This window comes from Hevea brasiliensis, chromosome 6 (genome assembly GCF_030052815.1).
Source record: "Hevea brasiliensis isolate MT/VB/25A 57/8 chromosome 6, ASM3005281v1, whole genome shotgun sequence".
Lineage (NCBI taxonomy): Eukaryota > Viridiplantae > Streptophyta > Magnoliopsida > Malpighiales > Euphorbiaceae > Hevea > Hevea brasiliensis.
In genome coordinates this window covers 39,703,725-39,731,156 of record NC_079498.1, presented here as the reverse complement: position 1 = coordinate 39,731,156, position 27,432 = coordinate 39,703,725, and the positions used below count along the sequence as shown (strand labels likewise).

The following is a 27,432-nucleotide window of genomic DNA, read 5'->3' as shown; positions in this document are numbered from 1 at the left end:
TGTAGAACACTGCATGGGAGGCTGATTCTTACGTAATACATTGATTGAGCATTTTTTGCATTTCAATGCAGGGTTGTAACATCTACTTCTTGTTCTGAAGGGTCCTTTTCTCTCAGGACAGTCATTTCCTCATACAGGGTTGTTGTGGTATTGTTTTATCTGCATACTTTATTACCTGATTATTGGGTAAACGATGTTTTTGCTATACTTTTCCTTCCGAGTCTTATGAGGTTTATTTTGGCAGATGGTTGTGACTTGCCTTTGTATCTTAGGCGTTGATTTTAGAATATATCCAAGAAGATATGCCAAGACTGAGACTTATGGTACTAGTTTGGTAAGGTTCTTCATATTGCTTCTTTTACACTTCAATGCATTATCTGAATTACAATGATATTTCCTTTTCTTTCTGGTTATGACAGAGTTTTTGCTTACTGATTAAGCATATATTATTGCTTTACATTGACTGTTTTTGGGGAGCTCATCATGTAATTTAAAATTCTAGATGCATCATATAATTTAAAATTCTAGATGCATTGTTCAATTTTATTTATTATGTCATACGAACTCGAATTCTAATTCTCTAGTCATGTGTGGATGCCAAAAGATGAAAAAAAAAAAATCAAGTTAGTTTTTCTCTCAACTTTTTTTTTCTTATATATAATTTCTTGCTGGGGACGCCTATTGATGCCTTGGTTGGGCGCCTAGGCGGTGTGCTAGGCAGCACCAAATTGAAGGCGCCTCGCCTGGAGGCTACCTAGGCGAGGTAACTGGATTTTGCCTTGGCCGGGTGCCTCTTGATAACACTACTTTGGTGTAGATTTTTATTAGGATTCGTAAATTGTACCCAAGTAGGACACTAATGATCTTTGGCTTGTATCCCGGTGTGTATCTCGGGATCCTTATGACTGATCCATGCAACTAGGAGTGTCCGAGCTACGCATGGTAGCTCGGACCCTGACCAGGTATCCATCTCCAGGGCTGTTACTTGGTACTCGCCCATGAGTACCATTTTGGAGGTAATAGTATCATTTACTAAGGCGGAGAGAAATTTACAATGTTGAGGATAAGATATTCTCGAAATCTAATGAACACAAAATGACAAGCAACATATGAACACGAGGACATTTAAGCATAACGGTAATGGAGAAGAAAAAGAGAAATGAAGAAGCCATTATAGAGCCCCAATTTGCCATGGGCAAATCATTGCTCAAGCAAACATGCTGGAGCAGGCCTTATTTTGTGATCCTAATGATTAGTGCTGGTTTGTCTAAGTGTTGATATGGATCTTCGTTTCCTCATAGAACCTTCTTATATAGGATTTAACTATCGCGTTCTTCCAGATTTGAACTTGCAATTCTTGTTAGACTTTTACCATTATTTTTTGATGATGTGAAACCTATGATGTGTGGACATGGATACGGTAACATGGATACAACACAACTCGCTCCTATATGGATAAAATTAATCTGTCTTAGAATTCTTAAAAAAAATTTTCATCTATAATAGGAAGAAAATTTTCAATGGCAACATGTAATAAATTATTTAGCATCAATGTTAAATTTAATAGCATTCATTAAGAAACATTATTTACTGGTTCGTACTAAATTAACAATGATGATTATTAACTAATCATGAAGAGAATTTGTCTACCTTGCTTCAATTAGTTAAGTTGGTATTCTTCTAATATAATTTTGATTATTTACTACATTAAAAAAGAAAAAAAATTTCAATGATTGTTTTATTAATATGCACACAAATAAATGACCAAATATAGTGTATAATACGTGTTTGACATGTATTAAAATTATGTTGGACATGTGTATTGAACATCTTTTTCTTTTTTACTTTGGTTTGATGGGCAAATGTTCAACATTGTGTACCCCTCCTTGGAGGCGTGTTAGTGTTTCATAGTGCAAAATTGTTAGAACTTATTTTGATTTCATTTCCCTTTTCATTTTCTTTGAACTTATTGATGAATAATAAATATAAATGATGTCTATAATAAATTTAACTTATATATTTTATTTTCACATGTTAGTTGCATTATTAAATTGTAGTCTAGTTCTTGCAAATCTATGTGTTAATTTAATTTGTTAATCTTAAAAAAAAAAAGTTACAGCATGATGGCTATTATTTTTATATTATGTCTATGGCAGGCTTAGTTTGCACATGCAACTTTAACTGAAAACTATGTGCACCACCCCTCTATCTGTCCCGCCAAAAAGAATGCCAATAACTAAATAAACAAGGACATACCTATAATAAAGCAAATAAATGTAGTATACTTGTTATGGCTATATAAAAATCATATTTGTCTGAAAGTAAAGAGTGTTTTAATTGACTCTTTATTTATTGGGAAACATTTTAAGTTAAAAAAAGATAAATTTCCTCGGTGTTCTTTAATATGGTTGTTTGGGTTTTTTGTTTATTAAAAAATTTGTATTAGTTGTTTGTCTATGATAATGTCAGTTCTATATGCAGATTTTTATTGCTGCTGCAGAGTGCATTTGAATATTTTGGTATTGTTATTGCTACTGTAGAGTGCATTTGAATATTTTGGTCCTTTCAGCTTCTTTAATTAGAGTGTTTTGTAAATGCTACATTGTACATTTTTTTGTTATGGATCTTGAAATAATGCACCTTGACTCAACTTAACTATGTTTCAATCCCAATTTATCTCATTATATGGTTCCCTTTCCTCCAATTCTACTTAGTTTAGGATCTTTCTATAGAAATGTGTAATACTTGTAAATCCTTCTATATCATTTCACCCCAACTACAAGTAATCCTACGTCTACTTTTATAGATGATAGGATGTTATTGAGAATTTGTAGTTTTGAAACTTTTTTGTAATTTTCTTCTGGTTCTTCTATTCTCAATCTTCTTTATTCCTTATCATGAACTAAATCTTGAACAGTCAATTAAAATTGATTTTTCATCCTTAATCACTAAGCCCAATCCCTAATAATCTCTAATTTCTTCCATGTTGAATCCTAACTTGTTTCCTATCTAAACTGCTAAAACATGATCATTTTTAGGGTTCTTCTAGTCCTATGTAAAAATACTGTCCTCCCAAGCTTTTTTAGATTAGCAGCTGTACTGAGTTTAGAATCCTTTTTTTGTTGGATTATTTTTATTGTTTTACTGGGATGCTTTACTTGTTGCAGGCATACAGAAGTGTCTCTCCCCCTTCTCCCCTCTAAAATTTAGTGCTATTTTAAGTAAAATTTTATGTGATCATTATTTTTGCTAATTTCTACTTATGAGTGTGAGCTTTGTGTGATTATATGGCAGATGGATCTTGGGGTTGGCTCCTTTGTACTTGCAAACTCACTGGTTTCACGACAAGCACGAAATGCCTCTTTGGTGTAAGTCCTTCTATGCTTTATTGCTCTTTATGTGCTGGTGTTAATCTTTTGAATAGGTAGAGCTATAGTTGATCATTTCAATGTATGATTCCAAACAAATGATTAATTATAAGGTGGCATTCCTTTTGTAAGTGCTGTTTATCTACAATATAAAGAAAGAAAATTGGTTTTCATTTGAATGTGATAGATAAAAGACCACTAAACTGTAATGTTTAATAGTTGAATTGAAGGATAATTTTAGTGAAAAAAAATTGAAGGATAGTTTTAGTGAAAAGAATTGATCACTGATCATTTAGTGACTGATATTGTTTGAGTTGGATAGGAGATCCTTAAGTCTGTTGGCATGCCGCCACCATGTTTCTCCTAGTAGCTTCTAGATTTTTTCTTGTGGATATAATGATAAGGTCTTCTTTAGTTGGTGACTTGCCAGTTCCTTTTAGCAGCAAGTTCTCAGTTTTCAAGACGCCAATATAACTAATTGAGCCTGAGTTTGATTGCATACACACTTTGGTCCTCCATCTTTTCGAAAACAAATGTTTTCATCCTTGTATTTAAAATTTTCAACATTTTGGTCTTTTTTAGGCTAAAATTAGGTCCAAAAATAATGAAGTTTAGGTTAAAAAATGTTATTGGTCTATGAAAGGATGTAGGTGTTGAATTTATTAAAACCTAAGGATCAAAATGTTTGATTTTGGAAAAGACAGACCAAAGTGTGTATTAAACCAAAGGCTCTATATTTTTTAAAAACTTTTTAACCATGCACAGCTTTGTGGATACAAAAAGATCCATGGAAAAGCATATTCTGGGAATCAAGATTCCTAGTAATCTTTTAATGAGGGGTCTCATTGACCAAGCTATTTTGGTCTTTGGTCTTTGTTCTTTTTACCCCAATAGTTGATCATTTGGCTTAATGTTTTGTTGTGTGTCTACTTGATGGTTTTGTCAAATTCAGTGGCTGCTGACTAGCCCAATAACAATGCTAGCTTTATTACAGAGTAGTCTTAAAATTTTTCTTTGACAAGGTTGTTTTGTGTCTTGTCTAGAAAACAGAGTAGTCTCAACGTTTTCTAGGTTTGACGCCTGGGATGTTGTACCTCTTTCTAATTATTTTGATCTTATCTTTCTCTACTTTACAAAATCTAAAAGTAGCGCCCAGATAAATAGTTGTTATTTGTGCAGAATGACATTTCATTGATTGTATTTCAAATCGGTGTTCTTCAGTTGGTGCAGTGATAAAAAAAATCCTTATTGTTGTCTTTCATTTCCATGTATAAAAGTTGGAAAAATGAAAAGCTATTGATGTAGAACAAATAAGAACAAAGAACAAAAAAAGGACTAATTCTTGAAAAGAGAACTAATTCTAAATAATTTGATTAATCTCAATAATAATTATGGTCTAAAACTTACTAAATAATATAAAGTTAGCTCTATTTGTGAAGCTTACAGCTCAAATTAATTTAGGAATAGAAATCCTAATTCAACTCTAATTAGGAATACTAAATAAGATAAATTAGAAAATAATAGACCTAATAATAATAAAATTCCTAAACAATAAAAATTTTTTAAATTTTCTAATTCTATAATAATTAAAATTCTTAAATAAAATTCTAAACTTTCTATTCTGCATTATTCTCCCCTGGTTGGAGAAAACTCGACATTGAGTTCTAAAGTGTTGAAGGATCAAGAACTAAGAAAGGAGAACACGCAGTGTGATCTTCTTGGACGGTAGCAATAAGAATGACTTGAAGAAGTTTGCGCTCGCTTTTGTATTCTTGGAAATATCTGAGTAGATAAAATCAATTAGAACAACAGTTGAAATGCATTTTAACGCAATAGGATTTTCAATTTTCATTGATGTCTTCATAGAATCTTCTTCATTCTCCAATATATCTTCCTCAAGCTTTGGTTGTGTAGTTTTATCAGTATCTTGCTCTGGAAAAGGCTCTTGAACATGTGAATGCTCAAGACTTGAATCATTGTATTCTTCAATCTCATACTCTTCAACCTTTATTTCTCTGGGTTGCTCTTTCTGTACCTCATTCTCATCTTCAAAGCTACTCCTTATTTTTCTTCTTGTTCATCTTCAATGTCAAGCTTCTTTCCTTGATTTACAATTTGAATTTCTTCTTTAAGTTCTTGCACAGCTACGTATAACTTATCAAGCTCTATTTTTGATAATTCTTCAACGTGTACTTCTACTTTTGATAACTTATCAAGCTGTGTTTTCAATTTTTTCACATCTAAAATCACAAGTTCTTTCCTGCATTTTTCAAGCTCTCTTTCTTTAACTTGTAAAAATTGTTGTAAATTTTCATATTCCCTAAGATCTAGTAAAATCTAACTTTTCGATATTCACCATGTAAGAAAGAACACTTTTCACAATCACGTCTATAGTTATAATTATCTATCCAATGCCATAGAGATAGTAATTGACCCTTGTAAAATCTAATGTCATGATTAATTTTTTTGAGAACATTTTTGTAGTTACTGATCTCCTTTTTTAGCCTTTCAATATAAGTTTTCGTGGCATTTGAAGTAAGAAAAAGTTCCTTACGTGAAGAATAAAACTCAAAATTCAGCTTTCAAAAGTTGTTTTGCTGAAAACAAGCTATAAAATTAGATGCAGGATGTTGAAATTAGCATGGAAAAACTCTTTAAAATTTTGCTAATGTGTCAGTGATGACGTGACAGTGATGGTAGGTGATGTGGCATTAAAGTGACAAGCTAATGTGGCTATCTGATGTGGGTTGTTGTTGGTGCCAAATCCATTGCTTGTAGGCTCACAATAAAGCTGGGTGAGCTTGTTGGTTGTGGAAGCTGATCCAAATACCCAAGCCGTCGAGTTAAAGCTCCAGGGGCATCGGACTGAAGTTTCGACAACGCGAAGAGACAGATTGACTGACGGCAAGTTATTGGGTTCTGGTTTTCGACTTTTTTTTTTTTTTTTTGAATTGTAGGCAGCAAAGAAAAATTTCGAAGGACAAAAAACACTGGTGGGAATCTGAAGAATGGGGAGACTTGAATTGAAAGGCTGGTAATTTGCGAAAAGCGATGAAAATTTGGCTCGATTTTAGGCTTGGATACCAAATTGATGTAGAACAAACAAGAACAATGAACAAAATAAGGACCAATCCTTAAAAAAAGAGAACTAATTCTCAATAATTTTATTGATCTCAATAATAATAAGTCTAAAACTTACTAAATAATATAAAATTAGCTCTATTTATGGAGCTTACAGCCCTAATCAATTTAGGAATAGAAATCCTAATTCAACTTTAATTAGGAATACTAAATAAGATAAATTAGGAAATAATATACCTAGTAATAATAAAATTATTAAACAATAAAAACTCTTCAAATTTTCTAATTCTATAATAATTAAAGTTCCTAAATAAAATTTTAAGCTTCCTATTATGTATTAGCTATATTTATTCTTTTTTTTTTGAACATTGTATATTTATTGTTCAAAAAATGCTCTCCTGTGTATGGAGATATGCTTGAACTTCCTCGAAATAATATTATTTATTCTTCCCTTAGTTTTCTTTTATTGTTGTGCATAAATGGTGATTCTTTTGTTTGCTTGATTGCTCATGCTATCTTAGGAACTTGAAGACCACTGTTCGATCCACTAGTCCACTGCTGGTACTGGGGTTTGGTCGACTTCTATCTACAAAAACTGTGGACTATCAGGTATATAACATTCTGTTAATTTCCTTAAATGCTAAAGTCTGATAAATTTGGTTTAATTTTGAAATTGATGGACTGGTTATAATGTCAACATGCACACTGCTGATATGGGGGAATATCATGTCTGTTGAGTTTTTAAAAAGAAAGAAGAAAAGGGAGAGAAAGTGAGAAAATTGGAATGAACCTAAAAGATTACATTTTCATTGGCATAATGCATAAGAGTCCATATTTATAATGGAAGATATGAGATACATGACATTCCTTAAATCACTCCTTAACACAAGCACGAATTAAGCTAATCAATCATAAGATTTTCTTATAAGCATATCCCATAAATTAAAGTAAAATCTCATTAATTCCAACACTCTCCTTTGATGAGATTTTCTATAATTTTTTGTAGGCTCAGCCGTGTTTAATTTGGAGAGAGTGTTGGTCAAATTATAATTAATTTCATTTTAATTCGAGCTTATATAAGTGATTAGATTGCTTTACCTATCAAAATGACTAGACTAATCAAGTCAATGTTACAATCTAGCCACTTATATTTACCTTTTTATGTTTATCTTTCCCGATGTGGGATTTATAATCCTAATACTCTCTACTTAAGTGCAACAACATGTTTGTCGCTTGACAATTAATTTGTATTTTAACTCAATGCCGGCCCAATTGTACAGCCTTATGGATGGTTAAATTCACAGTTCAGTCTGGGCTTTGATAGATGTTAAGAAAATAGGCTCAACCTAACTCACCCGCAAAAGCTAGTTCAAGGGGGGAGGAGTGCCTTAAACCATATAAGGGACACATTACTCCAATGTCAAACCAACGTGGGATCTCTGCATACTCTTCTCACGTTCAAGACTGAACACTTGGAGCATGAAACACTTAAGGAAGACCCAAACATTGATTGAGGAGGCTCTGATGCCATCTTAAGAAATATAGAACTATTCTTAGAGCTCTCATCTACAAGCTTAAGCTTTTAGAATGAGTGGTTCCTTGATTTGGTATAAGAGCCTTTTAGATCAAAAAGTTCAAAGTTCGAATTCTGGCCTCCTTTTTTATTAGTTGAATATTTCAGCATAAGACAAAGTGGGCTTGTGCTTGTTCACGCGTCAGTCCTAATGGACTTTCACTTGCGGAGGTATAACAGAGAGATATGAAACTATTTTTGAAGCCCTCATTTACAAGCTTAAACTTTTAGATTGAGTGGTTTCTTAACAATTTCTATAATTAGCAACGCCTAAAGCTTTCTTTCTTGTTATAACTTGAATAGAATGAAAAAGGTTACAAACTATGACAGTTAAGGTTCTTTACGGGGTAAATCCTCCATATTTTTAGGTTTTAACCTTATCAAGATTCTTATCCTATCATAACATTTTGTCTGTCACCACATAGAGAATCCATCCCTGCAGTACAAATGGTTCTCTTCCTATAATAGGGATGTTAAATATATGGGGTTTGTTTGTTGTTGCTGCTGGACTTGTTCTGGAGAAAAACTTTTTAAGTCTATTGAATAGTAGCCATTAAAAGTTCTTTTTAAGGTACCTTTGATATATTTTACTTATAAAAACTCAAAAATAGCTAAACAACAGTTTCATATTGTTTTTTACAACATCTAAAAGCACATCAATGCCAAACATTTTAATAATCCACTTGAATTTGTATTGGTACAGTAGTTTTTGTCAAGCTTATGCCCCATGAAATTTTATGATTTGAGTGTAAGAGAACAATAGATCACATTTTTCATTCTTATGTTGATGTGTTTACTTGCCATTTATGTTTAGTTGATTCTTTTAAGAATTTGTGGAGGAATGCCAATAAGGCAGTAATAATGTATGGAGTTTCATACTTTCATTTATAAGCTTCTTTGACAAATAAACTAAGTGCCCCTTTAGCATTGTGGTGGGAGAATCTAAACTGCTTTTCAGTATAAAGTATCATTTTAGATGTTGCTGAAAAAAGCAATTTAGAAAAAGTTATTCTATTATTTAGTGTTCTTAAGACTAAAATTTATCAAATTTAATTTTAGATCTTTTTTTTTAACACGCTTTAATTAATATATTTAAATTTGTAGAAAGAGATGATTCTCCTTAATTTCAATTAATCTGTACATGGGTATATATATACAATTGATTCCTATAATTGTGTTCTACTAATTAGGAAGAAATCCTAAATAGGAATACAAAATACAGAATATACAGAGAAATAATATAGTAATTGACTTTTCATAACACTCCCCCTCAAGTTGAAGTATAGATGCTAATCATGCTCAACTTGTTACAAATGTAGTCAATCCTAGCTCCATTTAGAGCTTTTGTAAAAATATCTCCTAACTGCTCTCTAGTTTTGATGTGTCCTGTTGAGATGATCTGTTGTTGAATCTTTTTCACAAACAAAGTGACAATCAATCTCAATATGTTTGGTTTGCTCATGAAACACCGGATTAGAAGCAATATGAAGAGCAGATTGATTATCACACCACAATTTCGCAGGCAGGGAGGTCTTAAAACTTGCCTCATCTAGTAATTGAAGTATCCACATTACCTCACATACTGATTGTGCCATGGCTCTGTATTCGGATTCAGCACTAGATCGAGAAACTACACTCTGCTTCTTACTTCTCAAAGACACAAAATTTCCTCCAACAAAAACGCAATATCCAGTAGTTGACCTCCTGTCAATCTTAGATCCAGCCCAGTCGGCATCTGAAAAACATTCAACATTCAAATGCCCATGATTACCATATAACAAACCTCTTCCTGGAGCGCCCTTCAGATAACACAAGATTTGTCCCAAGGCTTCCCAATCAACAACAGTTGGGGAAGATATAAACTAACCTACCACACTAACGGCATAAGCAATGTCAGGACGAGTGACTGTAAGGTAGTTTAATTTTCCTACCAATCTCCTGTAACTCTCTGGATCTTCAAACAACTCACTATCCCCTGCTAACAGTTATAAATTTGGAGTCATTGGTGCACTACAAGGTTTAGCACCTAATTTTCCTGTCTTTGTCAATAAATCAAGGACATATTTTCTTTGAGACAAGAAAATACCCTTCTTACTTCTCATAACTTCAATACCCAAGAAATACTTTAACAATCCCAAGTCTTTGGTCTGAAACTGGGCTTGGAGGAAGGTTTTAAGAGATGAAATACCTGCAGAGTCACTCTCAGTGATGACAATATCATCCACATAGACTACCAGGAGAATTAGACCAGCCTCAGATTGCTTATAAAATACTGAGTGATCACACTTACTCTTTTGCATACCAAATTCCTGTACTGCTTCACTAAATCTCGCAAACCAGGCCCTAGGACTTTGTTTCAAGCCGTCAAGAGACTTCCGAAGCCTACGAACTTTGCCCAACTCCCCCTGAGCAACAAACCCAGGTGGTTGCTCCATATACACTTCCTCCTGAAGATCACCATGAAGAAAAGCATTCTTGATATCCAATTAGTGTAGGGGCCAATCATATGTGGTTGCTAAAGAGATAAACAAGCGAACATATTTAAGTTTAGCTACAGGAGAAAAAGTGTCAAGAGTAATCAACCCCATATGTCTGAGCATGTCCCTTTGCTACAAGGCGTGCTTTTAACCTAGGCACAGAACTATCAGGATTTATCTTTACTGTAAATATCCATTTGCAACCAATAGCTTTCTTACCAGTGGGCAAAGGCAACAGTTCCCATGTACCATTAGCATTTAAAGACTCAATTTCCTCTTTCATAGCAGCACACCAGTTAAAATGAGGCAATGCCTCACGCACAGTATTAGTGATAGGAACAGAGTCTAAAGAAGTAACAAAACACCGAGAACAAGAAAACAATTGATTATAAGAAACAAAACAAGAGATAGGGTAAGTACATGAACGTTTACCTTTACGAAGAGCAATGGGTAAGTCTAGATCAGAATCATGATCAGTATAAGGTATAGCATCTCCCAATGGAGTAGCTGGTGGAGGATCTGAGTCAGGAATCTCCAATCTCCTGGAATAAACATGAACAACGGAAGGTTGAGTAGGTTTAGAGACAGAAGGGATAGGCTGTGGGAGAGGACTAGACATTGGTTGGACAGTATATATTAAGAGATCATCATCCTCCCCCTGACTCTCATACACAGATGATTGAGGAAAAAATAGAGTGGACTCAAAAAATATGACATCTGCAGAAACAAGATAACGATTAAGAGTAGGAGAGAAACAGCGGTACCCTTTTTGCAGCCGGGAGTACCCAAGGAAGACACATTTGAGAGTTTTTGAATCCAATTTAGTAACCTGTGGATGAACATCACGCACAAAACAGGTACAACAAAAAATACGGGGTTCAACAGGGAACAAAGATTTTGTAAGAAACAAAGCAGTATAAAGAATATCCACATTAAAGACAAAAGACGGCATACGATTGATAAAAAAATATGCCATAGAAACTGCATCCGTCTAAAAGTGTTCAGGAATTTTCATTTGAAAAAGAAGAGCACGAGTTGCCTTAAGAAGATGCCGATTTTTTCTTTCGGCCACGCTATTTTGGGATGAGATATCCACACAGGAAGATTGATGAAGAATGCCATTTTATGTCATATAAGACTGAAATTGTGCTGAAAAGTATTATTTGGTGTTGTCACTTCTTAATATGCGCACAGAAATATTAAATTGAGTTTTGATTTCATTGCAAAAGGCACAAAAGATAGAAAACAACTCAGAACGATTCTTCATTAAATATAATCAGGTAACACGAGAGTAATCATCAACAAAAGTAACAAAATAACGAAATCCAGTTTTAAAAGTAACAGAACAAGGACCCCAAATATCAGAATGAACTAACTCAAAAGGGGATGAAGCCCGTTTATTGACTCTAGACACAGAAGGCAAACGGTGATGTTTTGCAAAGTGACACGACTCACATTCTAGTACTGATAAAGACTGAAACTAAGGACACAGCTTCTTCATGGTAGACAAAGGAGGATGATCCAATCTACAATGAGTTTCAAGAGGTGTTAAGGTACTGGAGCAAATAAGCAACCGCGGTACATGATTATCCATAATGTAGAGACCACCTGACTCACGTCCTCTACCAATAATCTGTTTCGTCGTAAGATCCTGAAACAAACACTGGTCAGGAAAAAAGGAAACAGAACAATTTAAGGTACGAGTAAGTTTACTAACAGAAAGTAGATTAAAAGAGAATTTTGGTAGATACAAAACAGATGACAAAGAAATTGATGAAGTCGGGTTCGCAGTTCTTGAGCCCATGACACAAGAAGTAGAACCATCAGCTAAAGTAACTGTAGAGGAAGTGAGATTAGACTGAAAAGCAGATAGAAGACTAGAATTACTTGTTATACGACGTCGCACCAGAATCAATAACCCATTTGGATGAGGAAGACACAAGGCATGTAGTGGATTTACGATTCGTGATCGCGATGTGAAGGCTGGTAGGCTTTAGAGATGCCTGATACTGGGAAAACTGTGCAAAATCCTCTGTAGATACCAAAATAGTTTTCTCAGAGGAAGATACTGGAGAATCCTTTGCTGCCATATTTGCTATCTGTGATCGCTGATTTTTCCTCTGAAGTTGCGGATAAATTATATTTTGTATGGCCAGGCTCATGGCAATAATAACAAATAACTCCTCTTGAGTCCTGATTAGAATTAGCCTCTCAATTACGCTGATTACTTCTATTGCCTGTAATTCTTCCTCTACTTCCTCTTCTATTACCCTGTTGTCCATTTGGATTACGGTTAATAAGAGCACTACTGGCAGGCTGTGAAGATTGGGTACTCTCTGTGCGAAGGACCCGTGTGAACGTTTCATGCAAAGAGTAGATCTCAGAATTGGAGAGAATTTGAGATTTAGCAGTCTCATACTCTGAAGGAAGGCCTGCAAGAAAATTCATAACAGCCAGTTGCTCTCGTTGGGCCTGCTGAACTTTCACATTAGGACTAAAAGGCAATAATACATTAAGTTCTTCATATACCCGTTTAAAATCCATAAAATAAGCCGTGAGAGACTTATCCTCTTTCTCAGCACAGTAGAATGCCTTACAAACATTACAAATACGGGAGATATTCCCTTTACCAGAATACAGAAAATCTAAGTAATCCATCAATTCCTTAACAAATTCACAGTGATTAATTAAACTAATTACCTCACTGTGAATCGAGTTATGAAGCTGCAAAAACAACCGAGCATCATCCTTTAGTCAAGTTTGTCGTGTATCATCCGTAGATGGATCTTTAGTAAGGTGATCATTCTTATCAATGCTATGCAAATAGACCCTAAAAGTCTTACTCCACTCTAGGTAATTCGAATAATTAAGTTTGTGTTCCGTGATCTTAGTCATCACCGGAATCACATTAGAAATAACATTCTTATTGTCTGCCATTTGTTGAGACAAAGAAAACTGACCGAAACGTTAATCCAAAGTGCTTACAGCAGCAAAATAACCCAAAATTACAAATCAAGCAAATACTGAAATAGGATCTGAGAGCCAAACCTTAGAAGTCCTTTAATGGTATATTGGATCAGGCAACAACACACAGTGGTGGAATGAGGGGGTTGAGGCGACGCTGGCGATGTTGATCGGAGTCGAAACGGCTCGTCGGTGGTCAAGGTCTCTCCTGAGCTGGGTGGTGAGAACAAATAGTCACCCTAGATAGATGACCTGCTCTGATACCATGTAGAAAGAGATGATTCTCCTTAATTTCAATTAATCTGTACATGGGTATATATATACAAAATTGATTCCTATAATTGTGTTCTACTAATTAGGAAGAAATCCTAAATAGGAATATAGAATATACAGAGAAATAATATAGTGATTGACTTTCCATAATAATTTTTTTTTTAACAACTCTAATAGTAATGTCAAAAAAACCTTAAGTAATGTACACAAGAAGTAGTACTGAACTTGTATGCATCTTTTTCCTAATGATGTATGTTTTTTCCGCTTTGCTACAAAAATTGTTAGTCAATGTTATGTTCTAAATCTAAATTTGCTTCTTTTGACTGTTCTTATTCATGAGTTTGTTTCTTTTTCATTTCCTTGTAGGTTCATACAGGGGAATATGGAGTACACTGGAATTTCTTTTTCACACTAGCTGCTGTGTCAATCCTTACATCCATAATTAATGTTCCTCCACAATATTCAGGATTTCTGGGTTTGGCAATTCTGATTGGTATTATTGCAACTGAACATATTGTCTAATTATATGTGCTAAATATTTTGATTGGCTTTTCTTATGAGCTGAATTTGATTTGTCAGGTTATCAGTCTTGGTTGATTAATGGATTAAGTGAGCATCTGCTTTCTGATATAAGGGCAACAAATATCATAAGCAAAAATAAAGAGGGGATATTTAGCATACTTGGTAAGTATAATTGGAAAATTAACTGAACAATTTCTTAGTTTATTATGCTATTTACATTAATGTTTATAGGACTATGTTGGACAGTGATTTGGGTGTATTTGTTGTATCTCTCAATTATATTGATAGAATACATATGACAATTTATATACAAGAAAAAAAATTCTAAAATAGAACGCTAATAGATATAATTAATTCCTAAATTAACTCCTAAAGATAATTTCTTAAAGCGTACATCCGTAAATTAACATGATTCCAACACTCCCCCTCAAGTTAGTCCATGATTATTATACATGCCCAACTTGCAAACTAGAGTGTAGCATACTTTACTGCTTAAACCCTTGGTGAACATGTTAGCCAATTGGTCTTTTGAAGTCACATGAGAGACACTCAACTATCCATCCTCAATTTTCTCTTTTATAAAGTGTCGGTCAATCTCTATATACTTGGTCCAATTATGTTAAATTGGATTGTGAACTATACTAATAGTAGCTTTATTATCATAGAACGAATATGGACCATTTGTTCCTAACAATTTCATTTCTTGCATCAACTTTCACAATCATAGCAATTCACAGACACCTTGAGCTACGGCTCTATATTCAGTTTCTACATTGGATGTAGCCGTCACATTTTGTTTTTTGCTTCTCCAGATGACTAGGTTACCACCAATAAAAGTACAATAACCTGATGTTGACCTCCTATAATCCAAGAGATCCAACCTAATTTTTATCTGTAAATGCTTTTATCTGAAGTGATCCATGCTTTGTGAAAATAACTCCTTTTTCAAGAGCAAATTTCAAATATTTCAAAATGTGAAAAACAACTTCTAAATGGGGTTCATGAGGATCATGTATATAATAACTCGCTAGACTTACCACACAGGCTATACCAGGTCTAGTGTGTGAAAGATAAATTAATTTGCCAATTAACTTCTGATATCTGCTTAGGTCCACTGATTCTCCAATTCTAGTCTGCAATCTATGATTTATCTTAATAGGAGACTTTGTTATTTTACGGCCCAGCATACCTGTTTCTTTTGGAAGACACTATATACTTTCTCTGAGAGATAAAAGATCCCTTTATCTAATCTGTCGACCTCTATTCCAAGAAAGTATATCAATTTATCTAAGTCTTTAATTTCAAATTCTTGTGCCAGGTGTTTTTTTAGGCGGACAATTTCTTTCTTATCTTCTGTTACAATTATATCATTCACATAAACAATAAGCAATGTGATCTTATCTCTACGATGTTTTATAAATAGAGTGTGATTAACATTGCTCTGACAGAACTTGAAGGAGATCATGGCTTTGTTGAATCTGTCAAATAATGTCCTAGGAGATTGTTTTAGACCATACAAGCCTTTTTAATCTATAAATATTCCCTTTGGTTTTCTCAATATCAAAACCTAGAGAAATGTTCATATATAGTTCTTCCTCTAAATCTCCATGCATAAAAGCATTCTTGACATCAAACTGTTATAAATCCCATTCAAGGTTTGTTGCACTTGACAATAAAATTCTGATGGTGTTCATCTTTATAACAGGAGCAAAGTTTTCTTGATAATCCACCCCATATGTCTGTGTGAATCGTTTTGCCACCAATCTAGCCTTGTATCTCTCAATCGAACTCTCTGCTTTATGCTTTATAGTGAACATCCACTTGCACCAACTAGTTTCCTTTTGGTTTCTTTCCAATAGGGAGAGTAACAAGATCCCATGTTTCATTTTTTGCCAAAGCCTTCATCTCTTCAATCATAGTAGCTTGCCATTTTGAATCAAGAAATGTTTCCTTCTAATCTTGTGAGATAGACACTGAAGAAACAAACAAGACAAAGGCTCTATAAGATGGGGATAAAGAATTATAGGACACAAAGTTAGATATAGGATGTTTGCTATAAGTTCTGACTCATTTTTTTAGAGCAATAGGGATATCAAGATTAGAATTAGGAGTTAAAGGATCAGAATTAGGAATCAAAGGAGACTGATTACATCTAGGGGTTCTTATTGATTAAGAGTATCATGCTTAATGGCCTCATTTGTTTTCCGATGAGCATAGATTCTCAAATTCAACCTATTCAATCTCTCTATAGGCTGAGGTGAGCTGTGCTGAATATTTCTAGGTGATTGATCTTGAGCATCATTAATCTCCCCTAGAAGAATTAGAAGAAAGAAGATGCAGGGCTAGTCACCTCTTCCTTCTTATGCTCCCCTGAAGAGGTGTCTCTCCCTAAAAATAAGGTTTAGATTCCCTAAAAGTGACATCTATGCCCACAAATACTTCCTGAAAGGTGGTTGATAGCATTTATATCCTTTTTGACTGCTAGAATACCCTGCAAAGACACATTTAATAGCATTTATCTTATGAAAAAAACACAACCAAAGACTTTGGGTGGAACAGTATAGGAATTTTTACTCTGCAAAACTTTTAAAATCTAGGGTTATAAGGAGCATCCTATTAATTAGATAGGTTGTAGAAAGAATAGTATCCTCCTAGTTAGGTATGGGAACATTCATAGTAAACATGAGAGCTCGAGCTATCTCAAGTAAACGTCTATTTTTCCCTTCAGACACCCTATTTTGAGCACTAATGTTGGCACAACTAGTTTGGTGCAAGATTCCATGCGAGTCCAAATAAGCCTAAAACACTCCATTCATATACACTATACCATTATCAATTTTTAGTGTCTTAGCTTAACATCAAATTATGTACAAATCATTTTATGAAATTGTTGGAAATAAGAAAACAACTAAGTCTTTGTTTTCATTAAATATTCCCAAGTTAACCTAGTACAACAATCAATGAAAGTGATAAATCATTTATATCTAGATAAAGACAGTTTGAGTGGTCCTCATACATCAGAATGAATAGTTATGAAAGGAATCAAGGTTTTTTTATTTATTGAAAGATAAGACTGCTTTGTGTGTTTAGCCAGTTCACAAGCATTGCAAATTAGAGATTCTATTTTGCATATTTTAAACAAAATGGGGTATTAGTTTTCTAAAACTGAAAAAGAAGGATGTCCTAATCTCTTATGCAATTGAATGATCTCTTGGTTGGTACTCACAGAGTGCCCTAATAAAGCTTGGTTTGTACTAGGATTCAAGGAACCACTATAGTCATCTAGCAGATATAGGCTATCTTACAATCTACCATTGCCAATCGTTCTTATTTTCAACAATAAGTAGGCAAAAAAAAAAAAAAGAGATTTTACAGTTAAGAGCTTTGGTAAGAGAGCTAACAGATAAGAAAATTAGGCACAAGCAAAATTGAGGTGAGGTTTAAAGTAGGAGTGCATTCAACAAAATCTATTCCTAAAACACTGGCTAGGGAACCATCTATTATGCGGATTTTTTCCTTTCTTGAACATGCTGAATAGGTTGTGAATTGGTTTTAAGAGCCTATCATGTGTTTGTTTGCTTCGGAGTCTATAACCCAAAAAGTTTTTTCAAGATTGGCAAAAAGAGCATTATTTGATTTAACAAAGTTAGAAGAGGCAATCACAGTAGACTGAGATTCTAGCTATGATAGCAAACGTCTCAAGGATTGTACTTCCTTATTTGAAAGAATTCTAGTTATAACTCTATGCTCATAAAATTTCACTATCTCAGATACATTTCCTTGTGGTCTTGTTGAGCCTATCCTTTTTCCTCCATTTCCCCTTAGTTGGGCTGCCATGCAATTTCTAGTAGTGTTCCTTGGTGTCAGGATTTTTCATAGTAGTCACAGTGCAACTGATCTTTGTCTGATGGACCAGAGCTATGTGACTGTTCCTTAGAGATAGTAGCAACAAGTCCCGATTTGTGAACAGGTGTAGCATAGACTATGACACTTTTTCTGTTCTCCTCCTGTTGAACACAAGAATCTTCTTTTTTGTTGTTTTCTTCTTTGTGGTGATTCAATCTTATCAAAGGAGTTTTCATCACCATTCTATCTATCTTCGACCCTTCTATTCTTTGTTTTGTGTTGTTTTCCATAAAAAAACTACGTAAGTTTCATCTTGGCCGAAGTTGTGTCCTGGTGTTTTAGTGTGTTTTTGCATGTGTCCTTAAGGTTTTATTTGTTTCAAATTAGTTCTTCTTGGTCTTTTCACTATTGGCGTGTCTAGTTCTTTCGTTTGCCAATTTTTGTTCTTTTTTAGTCCTTTTTTCACTTTAACTTTTACTGCCTTAAAATCTAGTTTGTTTGTAATTCATTTAGTCCTTTTTGTGTTTTTGCTATCAAAATGATCTTCTTCTTATGTTCTTTTGGGCACATCAGAATTTCTCTTAAATTTTTCTGATTCTTTTCACTTAAGTTTCATATTGGCCGAAGTTGTCTCTTGGCGTTTTGGTGTGTTTTTGCATGTTTCCTTGAGGTTTTATTTGTTTCAATTTAGTTCTTCTTGGTCTTTTTAGTATTGGCATGTCTAGTTCTTTCGTCAACAATATTTTGTTCTTTTTTAGTCCTTATTTCAGTTTAACTTTTACTATCTTAAAATCTAATTCGTTCGTATTTCATTTAGTCTTTTTTGTGTTTTTGCTATCAAAAAGATCTTTTTCTTTTTGTGTTCTTTTGAGCATGTTAGAATCTCTTGAATTTTTCCTATTCTTCTCACAAAGTAATATCTTTCTTGAAAAGCTATAAAAATCAAGGAAACACCCAATGCATGTGGCTTTTCTTGAAATTGATTTCTCCATTCCCTAGCTTAATCTTGAAATGAAACACAAATCCTTCACCCCCACACTAAATCCCACTTGAATGAATTTGCTTTGGTTATTTGCAGTTCGTTGGAGGCCTTTAGGTTGCTTGATTTTTGTTTATGTCTTTCTTAACCATATAGCTATACATCTACAATTAATCTTCCTGCATATTAAGCTTTTATGGTCAAATATTCTTGTTGGGAAAGAGATTGGATACATATTTGTTTATTTGTTTGTGTTTTCACTTTCTCATTGTATGTAAATGTAAAGGAAGAGAAGAAAACATTTTCTTAGAAACACAACAAAAAATGAGTATCAATTTCTTGTTTTGGGGAAAGTAAAACAAATAAAATACAATGATGCTAGACAATCGCATAATATTGAAGTAGTAGGTGAAAATCTCAGTCATTATGTGCCTTCCTGCCTTAAGAAAAGCAGGTTCTGACAAATGGTATTGACATACGTTCAACATATATCAATTGTGCTGGTTTGTCAAATTGATTAATGGAAAATAATATATTGAATATCCCAATGGAGATGAAAAATAATCTTTGTATATTTGCTAGCATCAGTTCTATTTGGAAAATTGGTCACTGTTTGATCTTGTCTACACTGTATTTGAGAGTTTTCTTATTTATCTTTTATATTTGAGGGCTTATGGTGGCCTTTCTATTTGGATTTGCATGTTGGGCATAGTTTTTTCTTGTTTATATTTATGGCATATAAATATTTGTATTTACTTTCTGTCATTATTTTCAGGATATTGGGGCATGTACCTTATTGGTGTCCAGTTGGGCTACTACCTATTTTTTGGTAACCATTCCTCTACTAAAATGAAAAGCAATAAGTGGGCAAGGATCAGAGTCTCATCTCTATCTCTTGTTTTTTGGTATTCTGCTATCCTTGAAGAGATAATGCATAATGTGTTTCCAAAGTAATAGATTACTTTGAGAATTACGTTCAATTCCCTTTTGTCAATTTTTTGCAGGCTGATAACTGCGATTCTAAATAGTCACATTGAAAGAGTTTCCCGTAGGATGGTTGGATATGATTCCTTTTGTCAATTTCAGTGCTATATGAAATGACTTTTTGTTGGTAAAATTGCTGACAAAAATCTTTATGCAGTGCAACATGGCTTATGTTACGCTGGTCTTAGCTCAAAACTTTCAGGTAATCCAGCGGTCCTACTTTTGAGGTGTTTGTTTTATTAGCTAAGAATTATGAACTTCTTAGGAAGTAAGTGGAATGTTATGATTGGCCGACCATGAGGTACAAAATAAAAAAGAAGTTTGACATCTTTTTGGATGCTGTACTTCTTGAATTTTGGCTTAGTAAATTTTGGAGGTAGTTGACAATTTCATTTTTTTTTTTTTAGCAAAAGATCAAATTTAGTGAATTAACTGTCTATGATATTTTACGACATTTTCTAGGAAGTCGGTAAGTGAACCAAATAGAGCCATTAAGGAAAGTGGTGAATGTTCTAGGAAAAATACGTAAGCCAAACAATAAAAATTATTATTTCCTAGCAAATAATTTCCCCAGCAAGTTGGCAACCAAGTTCCTAAGAGTTTGCATATTTGGATCAAACAAGGCCTAATTATATCTAAAAATTGATAAGAATAATCTTTATTCATCTTATATGAAGTTTATATTGATATGTGGCAGTATAACAAACAAAAAGTCATTACATGATATGAAACAGGGCCATTACTTGAATTATCATTGCAATGCTGCTTGTTTTTCATATAGGCATGTCCATTGAGTTTGGTTCCCAAAAATTGATTTTGAGTTGTACTAAGATGTATATTGAATTATTTATATCTTTTTTGCCTATTTCATTCTTAGGATCTTTGTGATAATAACAATCTAGAAGGCTTTTGGGGGCTGCGGGGAGGGAGCGGGTTGTGTAGATTGCCAAATAAAAACACTACAATGATCAGGTTTCTGGATATTGGGTACATTACCCTAGAAGCATCATGGAGAATCAGGTTAAGGATTCCTTGGGGAGGATTGCCAAGAATATGGGTCTCAAGGGAATTGAGCAGATATAATTGACATATTAGTCAAGCTAATTTCTATTATAAGTTGTACTAGAAATTTTGAATTAAAGATCTTAATTTCAAAATTAAAAATGAAATCAAAATAATTTCTCAAATACAAGTACTATTGTTTAATATCTTTTAGAGAATTTAGTTTTTTTTTTTAAATTTATTTTAATAATATTTAAAAAGAAACTTACCTACCTTGTAATGAGCCAATTTGCTTTGTGTCTAGCACATAAAAAAATGTGTGAGAAATGGGTCACCTGTGTGTGTATATATATATATATATATATATATATATGCACAATTAGCCTATAATTCTATTCTGATTAGGAGATACACAAATCCTTACAAATAAGGGATTACTAATGCCACACTATCCCAAGTAAGAGGGATATAGGTACCTCACAAACACTTAGTTGACTTTCCTTCATAGAAACTCCCCCTCAAGCTGGAGCATGATGTTAATCGTGCCTAACTTATTGCAAATGTAGTTAACTCAAGCTCCATTTAGGGTTTTTGTGAAGATGCCTCCCAAGTGCTTTCTAGTTTTAACACGACTTGTGAAAATAAACTTTTCCTGAATCTTGTCATGAATAAAATGACTATCAATCTTAATATATTTAGTTTGTTCATGAAACACGGGATTAGAAATAACATAAAGAGCAGCCTAATTGTCGCACCCCAACTTGGCTAGCAACGAAGACTTAAGACCACCTTTATTCAATAATTAATACAACCACATTATCTCACACATAAACTGTGCCATAACTTTATTGCGATTCTGCACTATATCTAGAAGCCATATTTTGCTTCTTGCCTTTTCATAATACGAAATTTGCTCTCACATAAACAAAATACATTGTAGTAGATCTCTGATCAACTTTGGACTCTTGCCTAGTCCGCATTTGAAAAACAACAATATTTGAGTGTCCATGATTCCCATACAACAGACTTCGTCTTGGAGCTCCCTTCTAGTAGCACAAGATTTGTTTTAGTTATGCCTAATGATTGCCTGTTGGAGAGGACATAAACTGATTTATAACATTAACAGAGTATGCAATATCAGGTCGGGTCATTGTAATATAATTCAATTTATCAACCAATTTTCTATTTTGTTTAGGGTCCCCAAATAATTCATTGTCTTCTTTTTTAAGTTGTACTTTGGGAGTCATGGGAGTACTAGAAGGCTTAGGACCCAATTTTCCTATTTCTAGCAATAAGTCAGGAACATACTTTTTTTGGGGGAAAAAAAACCTTTCTTACACCTTGTTACTTTAGTACCTCGAAAATATTTCAACAACCCCATATCCTTTGTTTGAAATAGGGTATGAAGAAAAGATTTCAAATATGAAATTTCTATAGTGTTGCTTCTACTAATAACAATATCATCAACATATACAACCAATAAGATTATGTCACCCTTGCACTGTTTATAAAAAATTGAATGATTACATTTGCTTTTCTGCATTCTAAATTCTTAAACGACCTTATTAAACCTTCCAAACCAAGCATGAGGACTATGCTTTAAGCATATAGAGATTTGCAATGCGGATAAACTTTCCCATACTTCCCCTTGAGCAACAAACTCAGGTAGTTGCTCCATATAGACTTCCGCTTGAAGATCATTATGTAGAAAAACATTCTTAATATCCTGACTGGTATAAAGGCTAGTTATAGATGGCTGCCATAAAAATGAAAAGGCGAATGCATGCCATTTTTGCCACAGGACAGAAAGTGTCAGAATAATCAACACTATGAGTTTAAGCATATTCCTTAGCAAGAAGACGAGCTTTAAGGTGAGCCACAGAACAATCAGGATTAACCTTTATTGAAACACACATATACATCCAATTGCCTTCTTTCTTGCAAGTAAGGTAACCAAATTTCAAGTGCCATTATTATCCAAGGCCACCATTTCCTCCTCCATGGCGGCTCGCCAGCTAGGATTAGATAGAGCTTCATGAATTGTTTTAGGAAGTGAGCAAAATCTAATGATGCAATGAAGGAGCAAGGAAACAGGTGACTATAAGAAACAAAGGAAGAAATATGATAAGTATATTAACGTTTACCTTTCCGAAGAGCAATAGGAAGATGAAGACTAGAATCATGATCATTGGATACTGGATCTGACAATGAAGTAATTGGTATAGGTCTTGTGTCATGAGTCTTTGGTCGGTAAGAGTAGACATGAATATAAGGTGATCGGGTAGGTGTTGGAGTAGCTGCTAGGATAATTGAAGAACTGACATGGTTGCAGTGTAAACAAGTATATCCTCCCCCTAACTCTCCTAAATGAAAGAGACAGTTAAAAAAAAATGCAATGTTTTCCCAAAAAAGTGACATTTGCAGATATCAGATTTCGGTTTAGGTTAGGAGAATAGCAGAATATCCTAGGAAAATATATTTAAGAGATTTAGGATCTAGTTTGGTGATGTGAGGACTGACATCACGAACAAATCAAGTGCAACAAAAAAATCTTAGGTTCAATGGGAAACAATGACTTAGTTGGAAAGAGAATAGTGTATGGAGTTTCACAATTAAGAATTGAAGAGGGCATTCTATTGACTAGAAAACAAGCTGTGGAGACAACATTTGCCTAGAGTTGTTCAGGCACTTTCATTTGAATAAGGGCTCGGGCTACCTTAAGAAGATGCCTATTTTTGCTTTTTGCAACCCTATTTTGAGAGGGCGTTTCAATACAAGAAGACTGATAAAGAATGCCATTTTGTGTCATATAAGATTGAAAGGTTGTAGAAAAGTTTTCTTTGGCATTATCACTTCTTAATGTACATATGAAAACATTAAATTGTGTTTTTGTTTTAGCACAAAAAGCACAAAAGATAGAAAACAATTCAGAATGACTTTTCATTAAATATAACTAAGTCACAGGAGATTAATTATCAACAAAAGTGACAAAGTACTTAAATCTAGTTTTGGACACAATAGGATAAGGACCCTAGACATCAAAATGATCCAATTCAGAGGGAACATAGCCTATTTATTGACTCTAGATACTTTAGGAAGATGATGATATTTAGCAAACTGACATGACTTATAATCTAATGAAGAAATGTTTTGAAATTGAGGGCTCATTTTCTATAAGGAAGATAGAGAATGATGTCCCTGTCTATAGTGTACTTCTAAAGGAGTCAAAGCACTAGAACAAGCAATAGACCTCGTCACCATTGTATCCAGGATGTAGAGACCATCGAACTAATGACCTCTTTACCAATAATTTGTTTCGTTGTAAGATCCTGAAATAAACAATGATTAGGAACGAATGAGACAACACAATTCAATGCTCAGGTGAGTTTGCCAACAAAATTTAATTAAAAGAAACCTCAAGTAGACTCAACGTAGAAGACAAAGAAATTGAAGTTGGATTTATAGTTCTAGTCCAACATGATTGGACCAAGCATATAGAGATCGTTCAACACTTCATAAAAGAGAAAATAGTAGATGGAATTTTTGAGTCTCTCTCATGTGTCTTCAAAAGAACAGTTAGCCAACGTGTTTACTAAGGACTTCAGCGGTACTTTGTTTCATGCTGTAGTTTGCAAATTGGGCATGTGGGATATACATGAACCGACTGGACAGGGAGTGTTGGAATCCCTGATTTGTTGTAGTAGCAAATTATTAGGATCTTATTTGATTATTTTTTCCTATTATACTATTATTTTCTATTTATCTTAGTTTCTTTGTTAGGATAAATCATTTGTATATAAATAGGAGCATGTACAAATAATTTTATATATAAAAAATGTAGAGATTTCTCTCAAATACATTAGTTTCAACAAAAATCCTAAATAATATAAACTTCCTAATTAATAGAATCTAAAGTTCCTAATTTCACATTGAAAAATCAAATTATTCCAGAAGTATCACCTTCCTATGCTGCATCACCTAATTTATAACATGGGTTATTTCTTAGACCCAATACCTAATGGCTTTCACTTCAATTCTTTATTAGATTATAACTTTCATACAATATATAATCAGGAAATTTATTTAAAAATTTAGTGCGAACTATTGGAGAAATAGTAGTGTTATTGCAAGGGTCATTTTTGTAAATGCTTGAGTTCTAAATTTTTCACGACACTAAACTGACCCAATTACCCCTTTTTTTTTTTTTGAAATGAAACTCCAAGTTTACATCATGGTACAAAAAATGGTTTATTTCCATATAAATTTCGTTCAGTCTTCTTAAAATAATGGCACCTCATGCCATTGTTGATGCTGAACACCAGAATTTAAACTTCAAAGATTGTATTTATTGTCATAATTATGAATTTTATGTTTGTAATTTGTATGTGGGCTCTTGTTCACATAAAAGATACGGAAATTAGTCATTCTCTAGAGAATTGCTAATTGAACTTTCTATGGTGTATGATAGAACATGAGCCTCTTGGCTTTGGGCCCTTTTTCATCTCCATCGACATGTAATTCTTGGTTTATTTATATATGTAGAGGCAATGTCCATCTATTACTTTCTTCTCATATTATTGTTGCAATCATAAATGATAGTATGATAAGAACCTATTTAGCTTATAAAGATTGTACAATTTCGATGAGGAATAGCCTTATGCTCATTTCATGAGCTTTCTTCCTTTTTTTTTTCCCCCTTAAACTGAATTTCATCACTATGGAAATTGACAATGTTTCTTGTATTGATAAATACAATATGTGAACAAACATGTAGGTGCATAACATAAATACATAGCTATTAGTCTACCGTTCACCACTGATAATCCTTGACCATCGGCAACCACCACTGATCGCCAGTGTTTGGTGGCTGCCACAATTTACCATTTAATGTATTTGTTTCTTGTATGCCACAATTTACCATTTTATGTATTTGTTTCTTGTATTCAATAATAAACAATAAAAAGAAGTTTTTATCATCGATACATTTTATAGTATTTAAACTAAAAGAAAATTAACATTTGCCAATACACTCCTAACACTGGAAATTAACTTCCCTTCATTCTTTAGCATTGCAATCAAATAATGGAAAATAAGTTATTTTTCTCCGAAAATATTTTCCAATATTTTCATTAGATAAGTTTTTTTACACAAAACAAACAGATTGTTGGTATAATAATTTTTTTTTAAACAATCTTTTTGAAGATAAATGATTTCTTTGATTTCTTTTTTCATTATAATGGACAAGATTGTAGTGATATTTAATTCAATCCTTAATTTTTTATTTATGTTTTTGCTAATCGTTTAAAAAATTCACGAAATCTTTGGAGTTATTCTGTCTGTTTCATGCTGATTCAATCTAGTTGTGTTGCATTCTAAAACATTTTCAATTCAGTTATTTAAAACCCTGCTGAGATGTGGCTAGACATTTACAGTACGTCTCCATGTTCCTTGACCACTCAAATTCCTCCCATTGCATGTTGCTTAAGTGCTTAGTTGACAGCTAATAGGTTTTTCTTCCCCCATTAATATTGAATCTGTTATTAAACTAAGCAAGCTCAAAGATATCTTGTTTTTCAGGTTCTGGGCATACTAATGCTTTCTGATTTCATTTCTGGAAGTAAAATTTCCATGCTTGAAGAAGCATTAGACCGGAATTTACTGGGCACATTTCTTCTGGTGACAAAACATTCTGAATTGACTTTCCCGCTTTAACATGCTTTCATTATTGATCCACCGAACTCCTTTAATTTTCAACGCCCTTTTCCTTCCTAAACAATGCAATGCGAGCTCATATCAGTAATGTGTTTTCTTTTGTTGCAGGCAAATGTGCTTACAGGGCTTGTAAACATTTATGTGGATACCCTGTTCATCACATCGTCGACAGCCCTATTCATCTTGCTTGTTTATGCTTATGTTTTATCTATCATCATTGGAATTGCACACTTTTATTGTGTAAGGTTAAAATTTTGGTAGTGGAGCTGTGTATAAAAATTTTTGTGAGAAACAATTTGGCAAGGCAATCAGAATTTCCGAGGGACATGGGTCAAACTTTGTTGCTATGATTATGTGGTAGGTTTGAAGCATTTAGGAAATTGGCACGACCTTATCTATTTGCGTGGAGGCAATTTGTACACAGGATTATGTCTTTTTCCCCCTTGTTTATATATATATATATATATATATATATTTGTTACTCTCCATTCCCATTATAATCTCTCAATTCTATCAGAACCAGATACTGATGAGGGAAGTAGTGATGCGATATCAGTAAAGCATGCAAATGGGTGTATCCAGAGGTGTGGCCCGATTTTTTTCATTTGCTTAATATTGAGATTCTTCTTGATAAGAGAAAACTTAATAAAA

General features: G+C 33.6%; 1 protein-coding gene across 7 annotated transcripts in view; it reads left to right on the top strand.

The window, feature by feature from the left end:
- Positions 1 to 27,202, top strand: part of LOC110663313 (uncharacterized protein At4g17910) — a 42,111-nt gene extending 14,909 nt beyond the window's left edge. For 4 of the 7 annotated variants that reach the window (XM_021822573.2, XM_058148555.1, XM_058148554.1 and 1 more), the window contains 11 exons: positions 72 to 147; positions 245 to 334; positions 3,295 to 3,368; positions 6,971 to 7,058; positions 14,103 to 14,229; positions 14,316 to 14,420; positions 19,859 to 19,988; positions 20,088 to 20,139; positions 20,225 to 20,269; positions 26,647 to 26,745; positions 26,890 to 27,202. In XM_021822573.2, coding sequence (XP_021678265.2) covers positions 72 to 147; positions 245 to 334; positions 3,295 to 3,368; positions 6,971 to 7,058; positions 14,103 to 14,229; positions 14,316 to 14,420; positions 19,859 to 19,988; positions 20,088 to 20,139; positions 20,225 to 20,269; positions 26,647 to 26,745; positions 26,890 to 27,042 — 1,039 coding nt within the window. In that variant the 3' untranslated portion in view covers positions 27,043 to 27,202. Of the gene's footprint in view, positions 1 to 71; positions 148 to 244; positions 335 to 3,294; positions 3,369 to 6,970; positions 7,059 to 14,102; positions 14,230 to 14,315; positions 14,421 to 19,858; positions 19,989 to 20,087; positions 20,140 to 20,224; positions 20,270 to 26,630 lie in introns of all 7 variants that reach the window. The other 3 variants (XR_002496517.2, XM_021822574.2, XM_058148556.1) reach the window with 3 other exon arrangements.
- Positions 27,203 to 27,432: the final 230 nt, after the last annotated feature.